Raw genomic sequence first — 21,708 nt, 5'->3', positions numbered from 1 at the left:
TTTAGCCAAAGAATGCTACACATTCAAAAAGCTAGGATTAAAGGCCAACTGGCTATTCACGATACGCGGTTTCCTAAAACATCTCGCATCTCATGGAAAACAAAATAAATCAATACGTCAGAAAGGTGGGAATGATGACAGCTACGTTTTCTCATAGCCGAAACAGCAATATAAAAATATATCTAAGAAAATTAAAATAAACCACGTCAAAGGGTCAGAATTCCACAGCACACAGTCCTATACACCCATGAACATATGAATACAAAAGGAAAATGCAAGTCACACCATAATGAGTTTGTAAACAAAGTAACAAACACACACAAGCAGCCGTGATGTAGACTGCGATGAGCATATAAACAGAAGAGGAATTATACAGAGTTGATATAATGCATGCACACAATACAAAAACAAATATCTACAGAGATTCCACAGCCACCTAAATTCTACTCAAGAAAAGTAGGAAGATACCTATAAAAAAAAGGGTCAGACAAGGAGACAACCTCTCCAATGCTGTTCACTGCGTTCTTGGAAGAAGTATTCAAGCTATTAAACTGGGAAGGTTTAGCAGTAAGGATCGACGTCGAATACCTCAGCAGCCTTCGGTTTGCCGAAGACATTGTTTTATTCAGTAACAGTGCGGATGAGTTACAACAAATGATTGCGGACCTTAACAGGGAGAGTGTAAGAGTGCGGCTGAACATTCATATGCAAAAGACAAAGATAATGATAAATAATCGGGCAAGGGAACAAGAGTTCAAGGTCGCGAGTCAGCCTCTAGAGTCTGTGAAGGAGTACCTTTACCTAGGTCAACTAATCACAGATAACCCTGACCATGAGAAGGAAATTCACAGAAGAATACAAATGGGTTGGATTACATACGGCAGACATTGTGAGCTCCTAAATGGGAGCTTACCGTTATCATTTAAAAGAAAAGTATACAATCAGTGCATTTTACTGGTGCTGACATATGGGGCAGAGACTTGGAGACTGACAAAGAAGCTTGAGAACAAGTTAAGAACCGCGCAAGGAGGCATGGAACGAAGAATGCTAAGCATAACTTTAAGAGACAGAAAGAGAGTGGTTTGGATCAGAGAGCAAACGGTTATAGACGGTATTCCAATAGAGAACAAGAGAAAGAAATGGCGTTGGGCAGGTCATGTAATGCGCAGATTAGATAACCATTGGGCCATTAGGGTGACAGAATGGGTACCAAGAGAAGGGAAACGCAGTAGAGGACGGCAGAACACTAGGTGCTGTGACGAAATTAGGAAATTTGCTGGTGCAAGTTGGAATTAGTTGGCGCAGGACAGGGGTAATTGGAGATGACAGGGAGAGGCCTTCGTCCTGCAGTGGACATAAATAGGCTGATGATGATGATGAATATACAAGCGTTAATAATTACAAATAATACAAGCAAGTTATACGAACATCGTGTGACTATTCAGTGCAATATCTAGTACTTGTTAAAGATGCCTGTCTCTTCGTAAAAATGTTCAAGTGCGTTCAATACTTGTAGCTGTGCTATTTTCGATGGCCGTGGGCCGAGAAATTTTTGCGAGTGAGAAAGGTCGGTCAGGATCAATGTAGCGTAGCTCTTGTTCTATCTGCTGTCTTTGCTTCGCGTATATGGGGTATCAGAGGAGTAGATGCGAACATCCTCATCGTAGTGGCCACAGAAGCAAGGCGGGAAGAAGCCCGTTTTATGCGATATAAGAAATGTGTGGTGTAGGCTGTCCCAAGGCGCAGTCGATGAATTGGTGTCTCGGTACTTTTCAAAAAGTCTACATTCAGCTGGTGTTTGAGTTTAGGGTCCACTTCTGAGTTGATTCCCTAGTGTTCTCATTAAACCAGGTTGACACACACAGGTCTTTTATTACTCTCAATACGCGTTTCGTGTCTTTCGGTGATGAAACGATGAGTTTAATTTCTGTATCTTTATGAGCCGATTTTGTCAACGAGTCTGCTAATTCGTTGCCTCCTTTACTAGCACATTCTGGGACCCATTGCAACATCACTTCGTGTTTCCTTTCATTAGCCTGAGTTAAACTGTTCAGTACTACGCAAGTTATTCGTGCGTGTGGTCGGCTGTCACCAATGTTTTCAAAGCATGCTAAAGCCGATAAGAAGTCCGCACAAATTACCCACTTTGTTGGTGTTTCATATCTTTTTATAAATTAAGTGGCTTGGAGAATTGCCACTAATTCCGCTATTGTTGGTGACGACGGGCGTACTAGTCGGCAAGCGTACTCTACCTATAAGGATGGTATAACATAAGCTGCAGTCGCACTTTCTTTGATTATAGAACCGTCCGTGTTGGCATGATTGGATTTCTGGTACCTGTCAAATAGATGATGTAACGCTAATTGTTTCGCCGCTAATGTGGAAACGTCCCTCTTATTTTTAAGCTATGGCGCCAAACGTGTCTGTCGTCTGTGTTCTTCTTTTATCCAGTTTCTGATGCGCATAAAGCCTCATCATTATTTATTTTTAAGCCCATCTATTGACGTTTTTTTTTTAATTTTCGGCGCCTGCAGTAGCCATGGCGGGTAACAGAGGTTTGAGTACCAAAAAACTGATAGTGGAAGTGGCGATTTAATTCTAGCAAACACTTTAATGTGAAGCTGACTGCTACACTGTCATTCCGCACTGTTCCACAGCTTTCTGCATCCTGGTTTCTATACGCACCCAAGACTGTTAGCCGCACAAAGTAGGAGATGAGCGGGTGCATGTTGATCTGGCACTCGTAGTCTCCGGCGTCAGTGGGCTGGACGCGCTTGATCTGCAGCATCCAATCCTCGGAGCGGTCCATGTGCACCGCCTGGAACCGGTCATCAGCTGTGTACGTTGTCAAGCCCACCGTAAGCACATGGAAGTCACGGCGGCGGATCCAGGACACCTGCATATCAAGATGGCACGTGGGACATTAGTCTTACTTCAACTGCGCGTTGTTGTGTGGTTGAGACTGTCAAATTGATTGATTGATAGATTGATTGATTGACTGATTGTTATTGTGCTTCTAAACGGATATATGACTTGTGAAGGTCGCCGTACTCGAGGTTGCAAGAGCATTCTAACCTACTGGGGTTCCCTTTATTGTGCACCAAAATTAATGCACGCGAGTGATTTTTTATCCCAACACCATTGTAAAGAAGCCGCCTCGTGTTCATCAGCAGAGCGAGAGAGCGAGAGAGACAGAGAAAGAAATAAGAACAGAAAGGTAGAGAGGTTAACCAGAAAAACTGTCCAGTCTTGTATTCTTCAGGGAGGGAAGGGAAGGGTGAAAAAGATGAGAAGAAAAGGGATAATAAGAATTCGTTCGTACAAGCATGAGAAAATCGATCGATCGATCGATCGATCGATCGATCGATCGATCGATCAATCAATCAATCAATCAATCAATCAATCAATCAATCAATCAATCAATCAATCAATCAATCAATCAATCAATCAATCAATCAATCAATCAATCAATCAATCAATCAATCAATCAATCAGTTTTTTCCGAGCTTCGTTAACTGAGACTCAGCAGCAGGTAGATACGGAGGCAATTAATTCGCGATATATCTGCACGCAGACTTTATCCACAAATTACGATACTAAGGACGAATTGTGCTCGCATGCCACATGAAGAAAGTCTCTGATGAATTCAGACTGAACCTGTTCAAATTGTCTTAGTAAATTCAACGGGCGTTTCCATAGGTGGACCTATCTTTCTCAAGGCCGGGGCCCTTGTGGCTATTGGTTGTTATTCTTCACTAGATATGCTAATGAGATATAGCATGCAGTTTCCTCACACTATAGTTGAATACCCATAAAGTGAACTCTTTAAGAATGGAGAAGCCACATTTACAATGATATCATTAAGTATCAAAAGGCCGCTTCAGCTTTCCTCACTCGATCCTGCATTAATACAAACTTGTTTTATAGGTTATCACAATAAATTGAGACTACGCATATTAACTATCCAGAGAGCAGCTCTTTCTTAAGTAAAACATATCTGCACGACATCATCTTACCTTCCAGTATCGGCGCCAGGTTCAAAAGCCGTGCGTGCTCCGTTATCAACAAAACACTTCCAGGCTGTTAACCCTTTCGTCTTAAAGAATGGGTAGTCTGCCACAAAAGTAAATGCTCTACACGAGCTTCTATTATTATTATTATTATTATTATTATTATTATTATTATTAGAAAGTAAACATATACAAACACTTCAAAGAGAAAGAAAAACGGGCTCGCAATTGTCTTCTTAATTAAGGCGGCATCTAACACACCCACTTGAAGAGGAGAAAAAAAAAGAGAAAAAGAAGAACGATACAAGAAGGAAAAAAGGGAGAGGAACGTACATCACAGTTACTCACACTGTCACAAGCAGAGTACGAGTATTACAGACACGAGTCTAGAATCTAAACCGAAGTAAATCGAAAGCAGTCGCATTAGCGGGACCATCACACAGCTGGTCCCGAAAAAAATGCCGCAGGCGTTGAGACAACATTGGTGCTTACCTAGCTAAGAGCTCTAGCGGTGTGCTCAAGCTTTAAATAGAGTGGTGTTTGCCAACGCGGGCGTATCACCTACGCCATTAAAATGTGTGCGTTTGTCACCGTTAATGTCTATCAGAAGTATGAGAAAACACGTGGGCATGTGCACCTTTCTCCGCGTACACATTCTCGGCTAGAGTATAGTTTAGCTGAAGGGTAGAACCTGAAATAGTTGACGTAAGCGTTCTAAAGCTACGCACTGGTTATAAAGAAGCGCACGGTAGAAAGCTGTGTATCATTATTTAATGCGAGGCTTTTGCTTTGTCACTTCCCCGGGATTCGGCGTTCATTGTCATTTCGTTACCAAAAATGTCTGTGTGTGTGTACACACACACACACACACACACACACACACACACACACACACACACACACACACACACACACACACACACACACACACACACACATATATATCTATATATATATATTATTAGCCATATCATAAGCAGCCAACAAACACTGATAACAAACACATGCGAAAGTTGTAGGATCGTTCCCCACCTGTAGCAAGTTGTTTTGTCATCCAGTTTCGTTTCCATTAATTTATCGTTTCTTTATTTCATTTATTAAGCGCAAGTAATTTCCCCTATGTTGTCCTTAATGTCAGTGTTTGTTGGCTTCTTATGATATGGCTAATAAAAAATCGGGCCCCTCGGTTAACCCCCTCGTTTCTTCTCGTTTACTACATAACGGGGTCTCGAATCCAGCAACATTGATGGCTTCAGGAAGCATGTGCGCGTTTATTGGCCGGTTGCATTCAACCAAAAAGATCACGTTCTCGTGACGTCTGCGGCAGAAAGAATGTTCCACATTCGCCGCCAAGGTCTGTGAGTGGTGGCGCTGGCTAACACTCCCAGGACTGTACTAAGAAACAGAAATACCCAAGAAAGTGCATGGGGAAACGGCGCCACGGTAGCTCAATTGGTAGAGCATCGCACGCGAAATGCGTAGGTTGTGGGAGCGTTCCCCACGTGCGGCAAGTTGTTTTTCCATCCATCTTCATTTTCATTTCCATTAATTTATCGTTTCGTTACTTCATTTATTAGGCACAAGTAATTTCCCCTATGTTGTCCTTGGTGTCAGTGTTTATGACTTCTTATGAAATGGCTATATATATATATATATATATATATATATATATATACATATAGAGAGAGAGAGAGAGAGAGAGAGAGAGAGAGAGAGAGAGAGAGAGAAAGAGAGAGAAAGAGAACTTGGGTATCACTTGGGTAACTTGGGTAACTTGGAAGTGATTCTTTAGTTAAACACTAGCACTGTTGCCTCTGCACTTTCGCTTTGTTCGTTATGAAATTCTGGGAGCTGCCGCTCCCTCGTTGTGGCAATGGTCGAAGATACTTCCGAGGACCTTCCTGGCGCGCAGCAGTGCGGTCGACTTACGTCCAAGAAGCGTAGGAGCGAGTCAAGCGACACAGACAGCGAGGCCACCGAGTTGTACTCGGACAGCTTCGATTCCTCGGTTGACGACTTCAAGGTTGTCATGAGCCGAACTGCAAAAAGAAGACTGCTGCGGGCGTCATCGCCGGCATGTGTTTGAACCGTGAAGGAAATACCACAGCGCTGGCCGCACACGGTTCTCCTCTTACCCGTGGACCTTATAACCAATTTGCGGCTACTGAACAACAGGTTCTTTCTTTTGTTACTCGAGCGGATCGCGCCGAATGAAATCACGGAAGAATGTCCTGGCGGTAGACATTTTACATCGAAGCGCAATACAACGCTTTCGAAATGTTACAGAAATAGACAAAGTAAACGTGCGATCTATGATCCCTACAGGCAGTAACGGCATTGTTAGCATCATTTATGACGTCAACGCTTCCATTCTGGCCGACGACTTGCTAATATTAATCAAGCCAGCAACAGAAGGCAATGTCATCACGCATCTCACCAGACTCGGAAACACACGCTGCCTGAAGCTTGATCTTGAGGGAAACTGCTTTCCCTCTCATGTGAAAGTTGACCATGTCCGTCATCCTGTTCGACCTTACCTACTGAAGCCCTTGCAATGCCACAAGTGCTTCAAGATTCGCCATGTAAAGAGCGTCTGTGTGAACAACGCTGTGTGCCCTCGGTGTGTTTAATTCCATTCAGAAGATGCCTGCCGCGCGACTGTTCTGAAGTGCCCTAATTGCCGTGGTTCCCACGAAGCCTCATCAAAGGAGTGCCCGCGGGTCCGGAAGAAATTCGTGATTCTAAAGCGCATGGTTCGGGACCATTCGACACAGAGCAAGGCTGCCGCTACACTTAGGCGGCCACGGTATCGCCACCGCAGAGCGCAACGAAACGCCGCAACAAGCAACACGCCGTCTTCCGCCAAAGCTACCGCGAAAAGAAAAAAAAGTGGCAAGACTCGATCATCCTGCAGAGTGGCCCGCACTTCCAAGCGCACGACCTGCCATGGAGACATCTCGAATACTGCCGCAATCGTCACCGTCACAAACGGCTGATGCAACGACGCCTGATGATCGCCATGTTATAATAATGTTGCGGTCACTGATGAATGCTATGCGTGCTCTACTAAGCAGCATGAAACTCCGTCGGCGCAGAGCGCGCTGCATGGGCTGGACACCCTGGGTCCAGTGCTTGCCGCTTTAGGGCAAAGCAATGGCCCATCACATGCTATCGTTTCGAGAGGAGGCCCAGAATGCATCTCTCTGTAGAACGCTAGAGGACTTAAGTCCCGTATGTCCGACTTTCGAAAGTTTGCGTTCGTGAATCAGTTTCCCATTATTGTCATTTGTGAGTGAAACCTGTCGTCTCCCATCAGACTGTCCGGGTACGAGTGCATTATGTCCGCCGTTCACAAGCAATGCAACAAGATTATTATTTTCATACGCCTTGACTTGACATATGTTGGTCACCCAGTATCACCTGACAATGAAAACCAGTACGTATGCTTGACTGTGGAGAAGGGCAAGGTCACTTCCACAATTTTGGGAGCCTACTTATCACCATCAAGTCGTCTAAACTGCGAGCACTTAGGGGAAATTTTGACAACGACTACACAGCCGTGGGTGATCCCTGGAGATTTCAATGCCCACCACTATCTCTGGGGAAGCTCCAAGATTAACTCGAGAGGCAGAAGATTGGTGTTCATTGTCTCCGAACGAGAACTTTGTTTGTTAAATGATGGAAATCCCACCTATCTACGAGGAACAGCGTTTAGTAGCTGCCTCGACCTTAGCAGAATGGTTCGATGGTTCTCGTACTTGGAAACGCAAGGAAGTCACCACATCCCAACTTATCTCACGACTGAAGGTCTGACTAACTGCAAGTTCTCCGGGGCCGTCCAGTGCACCGACTGGCCGAAATTTGAATCGATCTTGGAAGACTGCTGTCGAGAGGTCATGCCATCCAGCCTAGGGGACGCAATAAAAGGTGCCGTACAGGTTGCCACACATTCGATTTTTAGAAGCTTCGCACGCACCGAATTCGATATCGAGTTAGAGAAACTTCGGACAATTCGACTCCGTGCGGAACGAAGATATAGGCGCACAAAGTCCATTCATGATTTGAGATTGGCCAGGCGCACACAGAAGAAAATACAACGCCGCATGAATAAGCTGGCTTCACAACGATAAATGAGTAACTTCGTCGACGACGAAGTTATTGTGCTCGGTTGCTGGTTTTCTTCTGGTGCTGCAGTTTTTCTCTATTTACCTTATTTTCATGCATCAGTAACAGGCAACGACGTTTGTGCTGAACCCTGAAGTCTTCTACTCTGCTGGGAGATCCTCCCCGCGGAGCTTGCCATGGAAGATACGGTCTTGGACGCGTCTGGCGGTCAGCATAGACCGCCCGCGGCTCGGAAGCGGCTCATTTCGGCAGTAGGATCCGACGCTACTGATTCTGAGCTTTCTGACTCAAGATCGGAAGACTCGGATGCTTTCATACCTGTCAAGCATCGCCGCCCACGACGCACGTCTCCGGCATCGCCCTCAAGTGAAGGGACTATCATATACAGCACCATCAAGACTGCGACAGTAGCTTTCATTCCCATCGACGTGATGGTAAGCCTTAATGCTATCTCTCGACAGAAACTTAATGATTTGTTCTTCAAACTTGCCCCTGGACTAATCCAAGAGGTTCGCGTGAACCCCTGGAAAGATGTCATTGCTGTTGACACAACTGATGACAAGATGGTGCAAACTCTACTTGGTTTGTCTGAAATCTGTGGGTCCACACGCGTCCCTACATACCACAGGGTACAAATATAACAGCTGGTGTCGTATGTGATGTGGACATGGATCTCAAAGACGATGTTTTTAAGAACATGATCGTTTGCACGCCACCATGCAAAATAATTAGCGCTCGAAGGCTGGGCTCGTCAAAGTGTATGAAGATACTTTTCGCCTCTGGAAAGCTGCCTAGTCATATAAAGGCTGGACTTGTGCGCTATCCTGTTCGGCCTTTCGTACCACGGCCTTTGCAATGCCATAAATGTTTTAAGATTCCTGTGAAAGTCAGGAATATCGATGCCCTAACTGTAATGGTGAACATTTCGCAACGGATAAAGGATGTCCCTCATTGAAGAATGAACTAAAGGCACTAAAAGAGAAAGCCAAAAAGAAGGCAGCAGGAGATGAAAGCTCCCGTCGCCGTAGTGCTGCCCCACCGGCTGGAAAAGCAGCGCGTTCAAAGAGTGACAAAGACACAACGCATCGGAAAGGTGGGGAGGCGGACCTTCTGCCTCTCAGGTGCATTGTGGCCAGCGCTTCCATCGAAACCGTCGGAACAAGTATCTACAAAAACTTCGACCACTGTGGAAAGCAGTGCAAACACAGTACCTAAACCGTTATCAGCCAACGACGATGTGCAACTTGTCAATCTTCAAAAGATGCTTCTCAACGTCATCAGATCTCTAATCGCCGGTCGCCAGACACCAGCAGCGTCAGCAGCAGAGCAACTTTTGGACGCACTTGTTCCTGTCCTCGACGGCCTTCGCTTGACGTTTTACCGCAAACAATTCTAACATTTGTCAGCAGCCTCGCCCCTTTGTGCTGCAATGGAATGTCAGGTCGATGCGACCGTGGCACGCTGATCTATTCCTTCGACTCATCGCTATGAAGACTCCACCAGACGTTATAGCGCTTCAGGAAACCAACGTAAGGAAAGACGAATATCGATTGCCAGGCTTCGTGGGTGTCCACAGTAACACTCGATGCGCGGAGTAACACTCCACTAGAGTAACACTCCAGTGTGTGGAGGCGGCGCATACGCGCAATGCTTCAAAAGCGTCAGTGTACGTTCGTGCAGACTTGGACTTCGCGGTTATTGACACAGACGGCATCTGTGACGATGAGTTTGAGTGTGCAGCTGTTACTGTGTGCCTCAGAGGTGTGTGTACGACGGTGGCAAGTATATATAACAGGCCTACACATTCTTCCGATATCTCGCTACTTGAGTGCTTAGTGTATCGGTGTGGTGCATCGTTTGTGTTATGCGGAGATTTTAATGTCCACCATCCACGATGGTGTAGCCGTCCCCAAGACAATCGTGGGGCAGAGATTAACGAGATCATTATCAAGAACGATCTCCAAATACTGAATGACGGTTCACCTACATTTATAGGTAGAGGAAAGGGGCATTCCGCTATAGACCTTGCGATATGAACGAGAGATGTGTGCTTAGCCTGGCCATGTGAACCCGACCCGTGGGGCTCAGATCACCTACCCATTTGGTTAACACCAACACATACTGCGCGTCGCCAGGATGTCGTTTATACAGTTACTAACTGGGACAAGTTCCGACAGCTGATCTCAGAGGCACCATCTCAAGACAGCCTATTTAAACTTATGAGCGAGTGCTTACAAAAAGCTACAGTACAACGACGACGGAGTATCGGCAAACCAAATCCCGATCTAAACTTTTGCGGCTCCGCGCATGTCGATGGCGCGCTTATAGACGGGCACAGCGCTCTAAACGACGCACCGACTGGACTATTTACAATGGCATTGATGCAGCCATACGGCGGCATACAAAACAGCTTCGTCGCAAGAGCTGGGAAGCTTTGTCTAGTTCGTTGCATACTGGAAGTGGTTTTGGCAATGTATGGCGCATACTGAAGGCTCTCCGCACTCCTGAAATCTGCAAGAATCCTACGGCTGCTTTGAGGATAGCGACTGGCCAGTCACTAAAATTAATAGCGGAGGCATTTGCAGACATTTTCGTCTCTCTTGCATCCAGTGACACCGCAATTAGCGACCTTCCTTTGACAAGTAACAGCACCATAACCGCTTCCTACGGTTCAGCCTGCCAGATGGACGAGGCAGATTTCACTCTTGAGGAGCTGCGACACGCGTTGAGCCTCTCCAAACGCCGCACTGCTCCAGGCGCAGATGGTTTGACGTACCAAGCATTGCGGAACGTTGATAAGAGTTTCCATTGGACGAGTATAATGAGGTATGGCAAACCGGTGCAATTCCTTCTGAGTGATAATCGTCCGTGGTAATAACAATTTTAAAGCCCGGGCGTCCTGCAAGGCACCTCAAGTCCTACCGACCAATATCCCTAACTTCATATGTCATCAAGTTAATGGAGCGAATGGTCTTGTTTCGCTTAGATGTCAGGCTAGAGGAGCTGAATTTTTCCCCTGATGTGATGAGCGGCTTTCATCGCCGCCGTTCGGCTCTGGACAACATATCAGACCTTGTCTCAACACTCGAATTTGCTAAAGAAAACAAGCATTCCGCCTACATGCTCTTCCTAGACATACAGCAAGCTTTCGATTCAATTCCGCATAAGGCGATTATTTTAGCTCTTGCTACCGCGGGAATTTCGGGTCGTCTGCTTCAATTTGGGCATAATTTTCTATCGGAGCGCCGGATGAAAGTGCGTGTCAGAGGAGTAACTAGTGAATATCGAAATGTGAAGTGCGGTGTTCCATAGGGCAGCGTATTATCGCCGCTTTTGTTTAACGCGGTACTCGCTGCGTTTCCAAGTCGTTTGCCTCGAGACACTGACTTCCCTGTGAGCATAGCTGTCTACGCAGATGACATTGCTCTGTGGATAAGCGGCCCTTCGCACCTTGGTCCGCGGCTTCGTGCAAGCTTGCAAAGAGCTCTCAACGCTACTTCGGAGTACTTGGGTGAAGTTGGCCTGCTCATATCACCTGCTAAGTCGGCTGCAATAGCATATCACCCTAAACAACGCACTCGTCGAACAATGAGCCGACTGTATCTTGACGAAACGCCTATAAACTGGGTGCGACAACACCGTTATTTGGGGTTAATTGTGGATGATCGCATCTCTTGGCGCCCTGCCGTTAAATCTGTACGACGCAAATCGCACTCCCTCCTTAAGTATGTGGCCGCCTTGACTGCTCAAGATGCTGGTCGCGACCAAACAACGGCTCTTCAGGTGTACCAGTCATCTGTACTCTCAGGCATGCTGTACGCATTACCAATTTTGAACATACCACCTAGTTTGATGGCCCAACTGGAGCGAGATCATCGCGTTGCCCTTCGACTAATGCTTGGATTACTTCGTGAGGCGCATTCTATTGCATTACTTACTGAGGCGCATCAGTTACCCCTGAGGCTGCAAGCAGATCAGAGAGCTCTGTATCATATGAATTCCAGTGCTATTGAATTGTGGAATGCACTACCCAACAGCATAGTAAATGAAAGTAATCCAGATAAATTTAGACACCTCTTGTCATGTTTTCTAAACCCTTAACCTACCAGTACTATGCTGTTACTCTAACGTCTAAGTTCTTTTTTTTTTCACTTTTCTGTTATATTGCCGGATGTGTTGCCATTTCTACTTCCGGTTCGTACCTCACTTTATTTTTGTATTTTTTAAAATTTTTCTTGCCCGTCGTCTACTAGCATGTATACTAAGTTTTGTTGACTGTTATACTAATGAGTTAACCATTGTATAATAATGACCATAGTGTTTCTTGATGCTTTTGCCTCCCCCCTTATGTAATACCCTGAAAAGGGTCCTTAAGGGTCAATAAATGATGATGATATTGAGCGTTTGCACCGCGCATCGAACGTTCAATCGCTCCTTGATCGTCTCCTTCACCGCCCGTTATCTCGCATGGGAAAAATGGCGGCATTATTTATGGATATCACTACCATTTCTGAACATGCTGCTTCAGATACGTCTCCGCCTCCAAAAGGTATCACAAAACACGTATTCCCCATTTACCTTACAATCCCTGACATGCACAAAAAGTCTGATATGGCTGTTTCGGCAATATCCCAATTGGCTCAGTCTCACTTATTCGAAAACTTTCCAGATTATCTTCAAATTTTCACAGATGCATCTGTATAAAACGACGGTCAAGGCGCCTCTGCAGCTTTTTTTTTGCCCTTCAACTCAAGCACGACGTATCTTTCAAATACCTCATCCAACTTCGTCAACAACTGCGGAACTAGCAGCGATTAATGTTGCACTGAAATACGTGCAAGAGGAGTTAATTACATCGAAGGTTGTCATCTTTACGGACTCCCGCACTGCCCTTAGCAGGTTACAACGCAGGGAGCTTGACTGTCCACTTGTGCGCAGCATTACTGACTCTGCGAGCAAAATTACATCACGTGGGGTATCTCTCGTTGCTCAATGGATACCTTCACACGTAGGAATCGCCAGAAATGAAGAGGCTGGTCGGCTCGCTTCAAGTTGCACTCATAACAACTGTTTTGCAGAAGGGTTGAAATCTGGGCCAGTTGGTACATACTTGAACGAAAAAACCAGTCAAAAACACAAAGGACAAGAGGAGAGGTTCACACCACAACGACTGGTCGTTGTGGTGTGGTGTTGTGGTGTGAACCTCTCCTTGTGGTGTGGTCGTTGTGTTGTGAACCTCTCCTCTTGTCCTTTGTGTTTTTGACTGGTTTTTTCGTTCATAACAACTGTGACTGCCCAGAAATCTTGTGCAAGCTTGATAACGCTCGTCTGCTGATTCGTCGCCACCTACTCAAGCAGCATCCAGATCAGCGCGTCGCAAATGGAACGTTCCCGCCCCGTGTTCGTGGTCGAGGATTGCCTCGTCGCGCTAGAGCACAACTGCTCAAGCTGAGGGTTGGTTACGTGAACGTGCACGAACGTTTGTGCAGACAAGGGCGTGTGGCAAGTCCATTGTGTACGTCTTGTGGCTGCTACGAGACACTTCAGCACCTTATATTTGAGCGTCCCGCTTTCAGTGCGCAGCGCATGTCGCTAGTGAGAAACTATCATCTACTTGGCCTGCGGTTTGCGACACTCGAGGAATCTTTATACCCCAGTGGTTGTGCATCTAAACGGTATCAGGCCCATCGCGCCCTACTAACCTTTCTAGAGTTAACTAACTTAGGTTCACGTATGTAGCGTGAAGATTCAACATTCTGTAGTAGCGTGACCTTCAGTGGCCGGCCCTACTGTGTGTGTGTGCCCTAACGCTTCTTCCTTCGAATATGGGAGATGGCGGCTTCAAACACCTTGTAGTGCATATTGTGAACCCACTACCGGTGAAGCGGTGATCGCGTGCAGCTGTACTTGGCGTCTCATCGTGGAGAGCACAATTAGCCGCATAGCGAACTAGCCATGGATGTGGTTGATAATTGTGAATTTCGACTGCAGAGTCGAAACTCGGCACAACAACGTGCGTAGTGTACTGTGTTCTACTTTAGTCTTTAGATTTGTCCTGTTGCTCTACCTTTCCTCTTGCCTCCTTCCTCCCCTCCTTCCTATCTTCCATTTTTGTGTTGCTGTCACCTCCCTTCAGAAGAGTAGGCAAGCGTTGTGCCCCTTCCAGTGGCAGTTGCCAGCCTGCTCCTCGCTTTCCCTTTCCTGTTAACTGTGTATATGTGTATTTGTGTTCAAAACAAATAATAATAATAATCCCCAAAAGTCTTTGTCTCTTATATAGAGAAATACTGAACGTAGCCCCCGTGCAACCCCTGCAGAGCGCCACCGACTTAATTCCCTGACTCTTTACCTACAATGGAAAGAGATTGAAGTCACAGGTTCATTCTGTAGGAGGATTGCCAATGAAGTAAGTTCCACTACAGCGCAGACTCCCGACCAGTCACCGTTCTCGCATGATCCCCGTATGGAGTGTCGTTTTCCCCTGGACGAACTAGGGATGGCGCTTGCTTTATGCAGGCGTTCCTCAGCGCCGGGGTCTGATGGCATTACGTACCGCGCTCTGTAACCTTGGTGAAAGAGCTGGAAAGGCACTCCTGCACAACGACTTGTGGCAGCCTGGCATGGTTCCCCAAGAATGGAAGTCAAGTCGCCTGATTCCGCTTCTCAGAGCTGGCAAGTCGCCTTTGGACATGGCGTCATACTGTCCGATGGCGCTTGCTATTTGTGTAGGAAAACTAATGGAACGGATGGTTCTTACTCGTCTGGAGTGGTACCTAGAGCGCTATGAAATTTATCCAGACACGTTGACAAGATTCAGGCGTTGCCGTTCATCTATAGACAACGTTGTCGACTTTGTAACGTACGTCGAATACCGGAAGGCCTATAAACACTTGTCTGCTGCCTTGTTTCTAGACGTTAAAGGCATTTACGATGTTACCCATGAAACCATCCTTAAAGCGTTAGATGCAATAGGACTTGGTGGCACGATATATGTCTGGTTTCGTAGCTACCTGCAGATGCGATCATTATACGCGCTCACCGGGGATGGCCCGACACCACAATATTACAGTAGTCGTGGAGTCCTTCAGGGCGGGTACTAAGCCGAACGCTGTCTAATCTAGTCCTTATTGAATTACTCAAGAACCTCCAAGGAACCGTTCGATTCTCTATCTACGCAGAGGATATCTCTATCTGGACGCTGGTGGTGACACGGCTTCAGCTTCACGCTCAGCCTCAGAAGACAGCCTCATCGACATCATGCTACCTTCGCAAACAAGGACTGGCGGTGACGTAGGAAAAGTGCGCAGTGGTTGCATTTGCCCGGAACCCAATGTCTGTATACGGTATATCAATTAATGGGCACATTAAATCGTCCAGCAGAAGTCACAGGTTCTTGGGGGTTGTGATTGACAGAGACCTGTCCTGAACTCCTCACGTGAACCACGTGAGGAGTTCACGTGAGTTCACTGGTCGCTATTTGTCATCTGTTCAGGTTTCTTGTAGGAAGAACTGGGGGGTGTCCACACAATCCATGTTACAGCTTTACAGGGTGTTTGTTGGGTTCCCCCAGTACAGCCTACTTGTTGTATCGAACACCTGCAAAACCAATTTGCGTACAATTCAGAGCATTCAAGCCGAAGCTCTGAGCATACAGGTATGCCTTGGATTACCACGCAGGGCGTCATCGGCTGAAACTATTGCCATTGCTCAAGATTATTCAACCACGACAGACATCGCCGTCGAGACAATGCGCGCACATTTCAGGCACATTGTGCGGACCCTTTGCCACCACCTCGCCGCACTCACCTTGAAAAGACCGCCCACGTCAATTAGCACAACTGTCAGTTCATGTCGTGCCTCGCTTACATCGGGGTACACACCTGCGGCCAGACCGGTTTCTCCTGCATGGTGTTTGTGCCATCCTGCTGTACACCTCAGAATTCCAGGACTTCAGAAAAAGTCAGATCTACCGCCGTCTGCACTAAAACGATTGATCTTACTCCTGTTGTACGAGAGACACACTAGCCACGTACACATGTATACTGAGGGATCGACTACATCGACCAGTTCTAGCGGTGATGTGTTTATACCGACGAGAGGAATAATACTGCGATTCAACACGTCACATATCACGATGTTCACGGCTGCGGAACTCACGGCTCTATGCAGGACGCTTCAATTTATTGACACAGAGATTCCTGGCACATGGACCGTGTTTTCCGACTCGAGACCGGCTTTACACAAGCAGTCAGTTCTCCGCAGGGGAGCTCACGAACAGCTCACATACGAAATTGTCAAACTGCACCCCGATGTCAAACAGCAAGGCCCCAAAATTATTTTCCAGTGGCTACCTGGCCATTGCGGCATCAGTGGAAATGATCAAGCAGACAAAGCTGCCCGTGAGTCACATCAAGAACAACATAGCATTCGCATTATTTTTTGCAGGACAGACGCTGCAAGGCAGCTTCGTCATCTGGCACGCAAGCTCTCTTTAGAAAAGTGGAACACCCTAAATATAAGGCGTACCAGGTTGTACGAACTGAACCATTCGCTCCAACTCCGACCTCCACCCGGGTTTCACCGGCGTGAGGCATCGCTTCTGTACCGGCTCTGGCTGGGAGTGGGTTTCACGAAGGCGTGCACTACTTTTATTGGACTGACCGACAATGCTGCATGCGACGTCTGCGGCGTCGAAGAGGACATCAAACATTTATTGTGCCAATGTCATTGATTTCAGTCGGAAAGACAAACATTATCTATCACATTGCGACGGCTGGACAATCGGCCATTGTCTGTGCAGGTGCTGCTTGAAGACCGTCCCTATCACTTGTCGGCCCACGAAGCTGTGAAGGCACTTTTGTCTTTCTTGAGGTCGACTGGCCTATGGGAACTTCTTTGACCCACTCAGACCCTCCGTGTGGGTGCGCGAGTTTACTGCAGCTTTCTTGTCCCTCCCCTCCCTTTATCTCATCTTTCTATTCCCTCTCTCCCATCCACCAGAGTAGGGTAGCCAACCAGACGCATTTCTGGTTAACATCCCTGCCTTCTCTCTTTATTTCTTCCTCCTCCTCCTTGGGTAGCAATCACTGGGTATGTGCCCATTATCGATTAATCCCCCAGAACAGATGGGCCGCTGTGAAACAAGTGGTATGAGGCCTTATTTGCAACTAGGCAAGTGTCGCCATGCTTCTGTGTGCATTCACGTGTCCTCAACATTCTTCCCTCGACATCATCTGACAGCACACAGGTGACAAGGTCGCGCTCGTGTCGTAGGCTATATAGCTGCTACCTCGCCAAGTCAAACGAGCTTCACGTGATTAAAGTTCCAACATTGCGTTGGATCTGCGTGTTTTTTGACAATCTGGTGTTGCTGAACATACAGTCTAAAATCAAAGCACGCTTGCTTTTTAGCAAGACGCTGGCTTATGACAATATCATATAACCGTTCTTACTTGACTTCAAGCGCAAAAAAAAGACAAAAAGGCAAAAACAACGAGGGCACAAGGAGGAAGACCAGACAACAGGACGAGCGCTACTTCAAACTAAAGTTTACTCAAGGAAAATGACGCCTATTTATCAGTCGACACAGAACAAAAGCAACCGTTCTGCTCGTTGTTTTTTTTTTTTTTTTCAATTATTCTCGTGCTTCCAATGTGTCTGCCATGGAATCTTCCCCCAATTCTCGTTATCTCTGTTGCAGAAGAACAATTGCCCATGTCTGTGCTTTGCATAAAGCATTTTCACCGACTATGATCTCAAGCCTGCCCCTTTTAGGGCGTCGTCCTACATCGCATCACGTGTGGATTGTTGTTTTAAACTAAAAATGCCAAGCTTTCGTATCAACTTGTACATTCTTTCATTCGCGCCAAAAACGTCCTTGGAATGGAATCACCTCACCGCCTCTATCGCCGGCAACCCGAATCAATGTGCGTTTATGACCTACATCGGCAGCTACGTACCACTCGTCTAGATTGCGCCACAATGCCTTCAAGAGCATTTGAAATAAATAAATAAATAAATAACTAAATAAATAAATGAATAAATAAATAAATAAATACATAAATAAATAAATAATTAAATAAACGGCCTTACTGCTATCATGAATCAAACACCCCACAGGTCGCCTTAAACTTTGAAAAAAAGGAAGGAAGAAAGGAAGAAAGGAAGAAATAGGGGAACAAAAGCTAAGAAACAATGAGAACTACCAAAAAAAGAAAATAAAGAGAACACGCAATAAAAGCAAGCGCTCTATCTTGCGTTTTCCTGACCAGCACTCCTCAGTGGACGACGACACTTTCGTACTGAATAGCAAACAATTCAGGAAGAACCCCCTAAAATGTTGGTTTAGTTTTAAACTCATGCAAAAGCGCTTAAACATTTGAAATATGCAACTGAAAGGGACAGTAAAGTGAAAAATTATTTCTTCTGTGTCAGTAAATTACCCTTCTATAATATCAAGAACACCACTCTTACCACGATAAGATGCTTGGTAAGCCAGAAAGAACCGTAATAACAAAAGACAGGTAGTGACGCCTCCTTGAAGTTCCCGTGCCAGCTCGTTATGATGTCATGGATTTTGACAGCGTCGTCAAGGGCTTAGTTAATTCTTTAGCGGTAGAGATAGACCACACTATCTTATAAGGGAGCCCAATATTGAACCTTGCGAGTTTCTCGAACTTTTGCTGAGGAAACGCATGCTACATACGAAAAAATATCTTGAAATCCGTGACCTCACAGTGATTTATCTGCGTTAGGGATTCACTGTGAAATTAGAAAATTCAAACTTGACCTTCGTTTTCTCTTGTAACAATCCGCCTATTATTTCAAAATTAACAACTATAGAGATGTTAAAGAATGTTTTGCCTGCATTAACTGGTTTAGTGTTTTGCTTTAGCGCCGCTTTACCTATGGGCTATGAATGCTTCCCTGATGGAGGAATTGGGAATAATTTTGACCACCTTGAGTTCTTTAGCGCGCACCCAAAAGACAGTGCGCGGCCATTTTAGCAGACCGCCTCTGCGAATATGCAGCCGCCGTAACAGCGAACCGCGACACGGGGCTCATAAGCACTACTCACAACTAATGACCGACAGGAACGGATGTAGAAAAGTGTTAGGTAGGTGTGTTGTAAAGAAGCTTACTTATAAATAGTTAGATAAGAGTGAAAACATGTGGGCAACGATCTCATGTGGGTGGCGATCACCATGTTGGCGATATACTATGGCCAGCATTTGTATATACTCAGGTATCTACTCGTAGTCAGTGTAAAGCCTTTAGAAAGTTCCACGTTTCACCGCTGTGCTAGAATGAAATTGAATGTTTTGCTGATTCCGCGGTCTCCAGACAATTGCTCCCGGCTGCACACGTCCTACATGAAAACATAAGTGCTCGAGGTCAGCCGTGTGTAACTGCAGCAAGCGTTCTTGAAAAGGTAGTGCATCCGTCGCTTGAAGAAGATCCGTGGTCATTGGCATCTTCTGCGAGAGGCAGAACATTTTTGGAACTCCTTGACATATTCTTTTAACACTTACAAAATTTCTAACGGCAAGGGCAGGCAGAGTCAGAACACTGCTATAGCTATTCCCACTTTTCCGAAGTCTCTATGAAGACTCCCACTTTTTCTCCTCAACAAATAAGGCAGTAAAAGAGAATAACGAAACGCAAGCTACGTCTTTTTTTTTTAATTGGTAAAGATGAGGGACAGTTTTCATGAAGTGTTGACTCGGCCATCAAGCGCAAACGTTGTCAAGTAAAGGCCTTCAAGTGAAGCATGTGTCATTACTTCAAGAACATTTACATAAATTTGTAAAGATAAGTATATTCACCAATATATATTTTATTTAGGCAGCTACGTAGCCAAGGCTGACCGTTTCGCCATTTTTCTAATCTTTTGCTTTAGATTTTGTAAAATAAACAAATGCAGGTGCATAATATATGTGTATAGTGAAGCCAGATTGGCATCTGGCTGTGTGCTTACGCCATTGACTTTTTTAGTTATTTTTTTTAAGGTAGCACAAAATGTGTTGCCACTATTTTGCCACGAGCCGCTTAGTCGCTGGCGGACTTAATTTCCAGCTCCTTCTTTTCGCCAGCGACCCTCGTTTTCCATCTCTGCGTGGGTTAACGGAGTTAGTTTTGCGAAGTTGCCGGCGCAAATGGGCTGAAAATAATTAGAGCGTCACGCCATGTGCGGTGCGCGCGTGAGCTCCTTCATTCGTAATGGCTTCCCGGCCGCTCTCAAGCGTGGACGAGTTCATCGCTCCGAAGCCGGCCCGCGGCCAGATAAGCGCCGAAGGGGCACGCCCCTCCAGTGAGTCCCACAAACATAGACCCACATACTCGTGCGCACAGGCTTCACGTTCTTCTGCCGTAGCAACCGCCGTTAGTTCCGCGCCAATGTGAACTGAGTGCGACATGAACGGCGCGGAGTCGCGCAGTCTAAAGTGTGCCTTGGCAAGAGGGCTCTTGGCGAGGGAGAAAACAACCTGCAGGCGGTACTAACATTCTAAAAGCTTAAGCCTGGTCGACCTGCGTGTCACGTGTGCCATCGACGCTAATGCGTTGCGATTAACCGACTTTCATTCGAAAATCTGCTGCGCTGCAGTATAGGGGATGATACTTAAAGAGATCGAGAACAGAAAACATATAGGGAAGTGCGCGAGGCCTTTGAATGGTCATAAGCTCCTAGATGTCGTTGGTAATTCCCCTCCCCCTTTTTCTTACAGTACCACGCGCCTGAAAAGGCTTGCATTAGGATTTATTCTTTTTTACTACTGGGTGCACTGACCGTAAAACTTCGGCACCGAGGGCATTGCGAGGCTGATCTCTTATTTCTGCGCAACTATAACAAAAAAAAATGACGCTTCAGTTTATTTTTTGTCCTGGAGAAGACACTAATTATAGACGAAACAAGACAATCTGTTTTGGCTGTAGGCTGTATATAGTGTAGCACAAGTAGCGCAACCGTTAATTCGTCGTGGTTAGGTTAACAAAGAAACAATCGTAGAGGAGTGGTATGTTCATCGTTTTGTATTTGTTCTACTCCCCTTTCTTTTCGACAGGTCAAACGCCGCCGTGAAAGTTGACGGTCGGCCACGTTGCACGCGTGCAGCATACACGCGGTAAAGTAGGCAGAGCCCAGGTTCGAAGTCGGCCAGAGCGCGTGAAATCCACTCCGTTGGGGGCACGGTAACAGTCACGCGTAGTACACATAAAGGAATTCACGCATCTAGAATGGTAACTGGACGTAGAACGAGTGAGTCGTGGGCATTATAGTAGCAAGAATCGCAGTATTTCTATGGCTTAAGACTGTTATTTTGAAAGCCATACGGCTCTGTCAGGACACCCTAAAGCGATGCCTATTACCACAACGTACCGTTAACGGCAGGTCGGGAGATTTTTTTTGCTTGTTGTACGTACTAGAACGTTCACCAGCGCAGGTAATATGGAGCACCGATTCTTCTCGTAACACCCACGAGTGCACGTTTTTTGGCCATGCAAAAGGTTCTTTGTTCATGCAACACGTTTCTCTTTTGCCCTACAAGAGCATTTAGCGGTATTTCCGAGTGTGTAA

The 21,708-nt window shown here is 46.0% G+C and overlaps 1 protein-coding gene across 1 annotated transcript in view; it reads right to left on the bottom strand.

Moving 5' to 3' along the window:
• Positions 1 to 21,708, bottom strand: part of LOC126542478 (zwei Ig domain protein zig-8-like) — a 302,005-nt gene that overhangs the window by 38,420 nt on the left and 241,877 nt on the right. The window contains exon 3 of the mRNA XM_050189563.3: positions 2,686 to 2,896. Coding sequence (XP_050045520.1) covers positions 2,686 to 2,896 — 211 coding nt within the window. The remainder of the gene's footprint in view (positions 1 to 2,685; positions 2,897 to 21,708) is intronic.

Source organism: Dermacentor andersoni, chromosome 2 (assembly GCF_023375885.2).
Source record: "Dermacentor andersoni chromosome 2, qqDerAnde1_hic_scaffold, whole genome shotgun sequence".
NCBI classification, from domain to species: domain Eukaryota; kingdom Metazoa; phylum Arthropoda; class Arachnida; order Ixodida; family Ixodidae; genus Dermacentor; species Dermacentor andersoni.
Note: the sequence above shows the minus strand (reverse complement) of the source record. Positions and strands in the feature narration are given on the sequence as shown.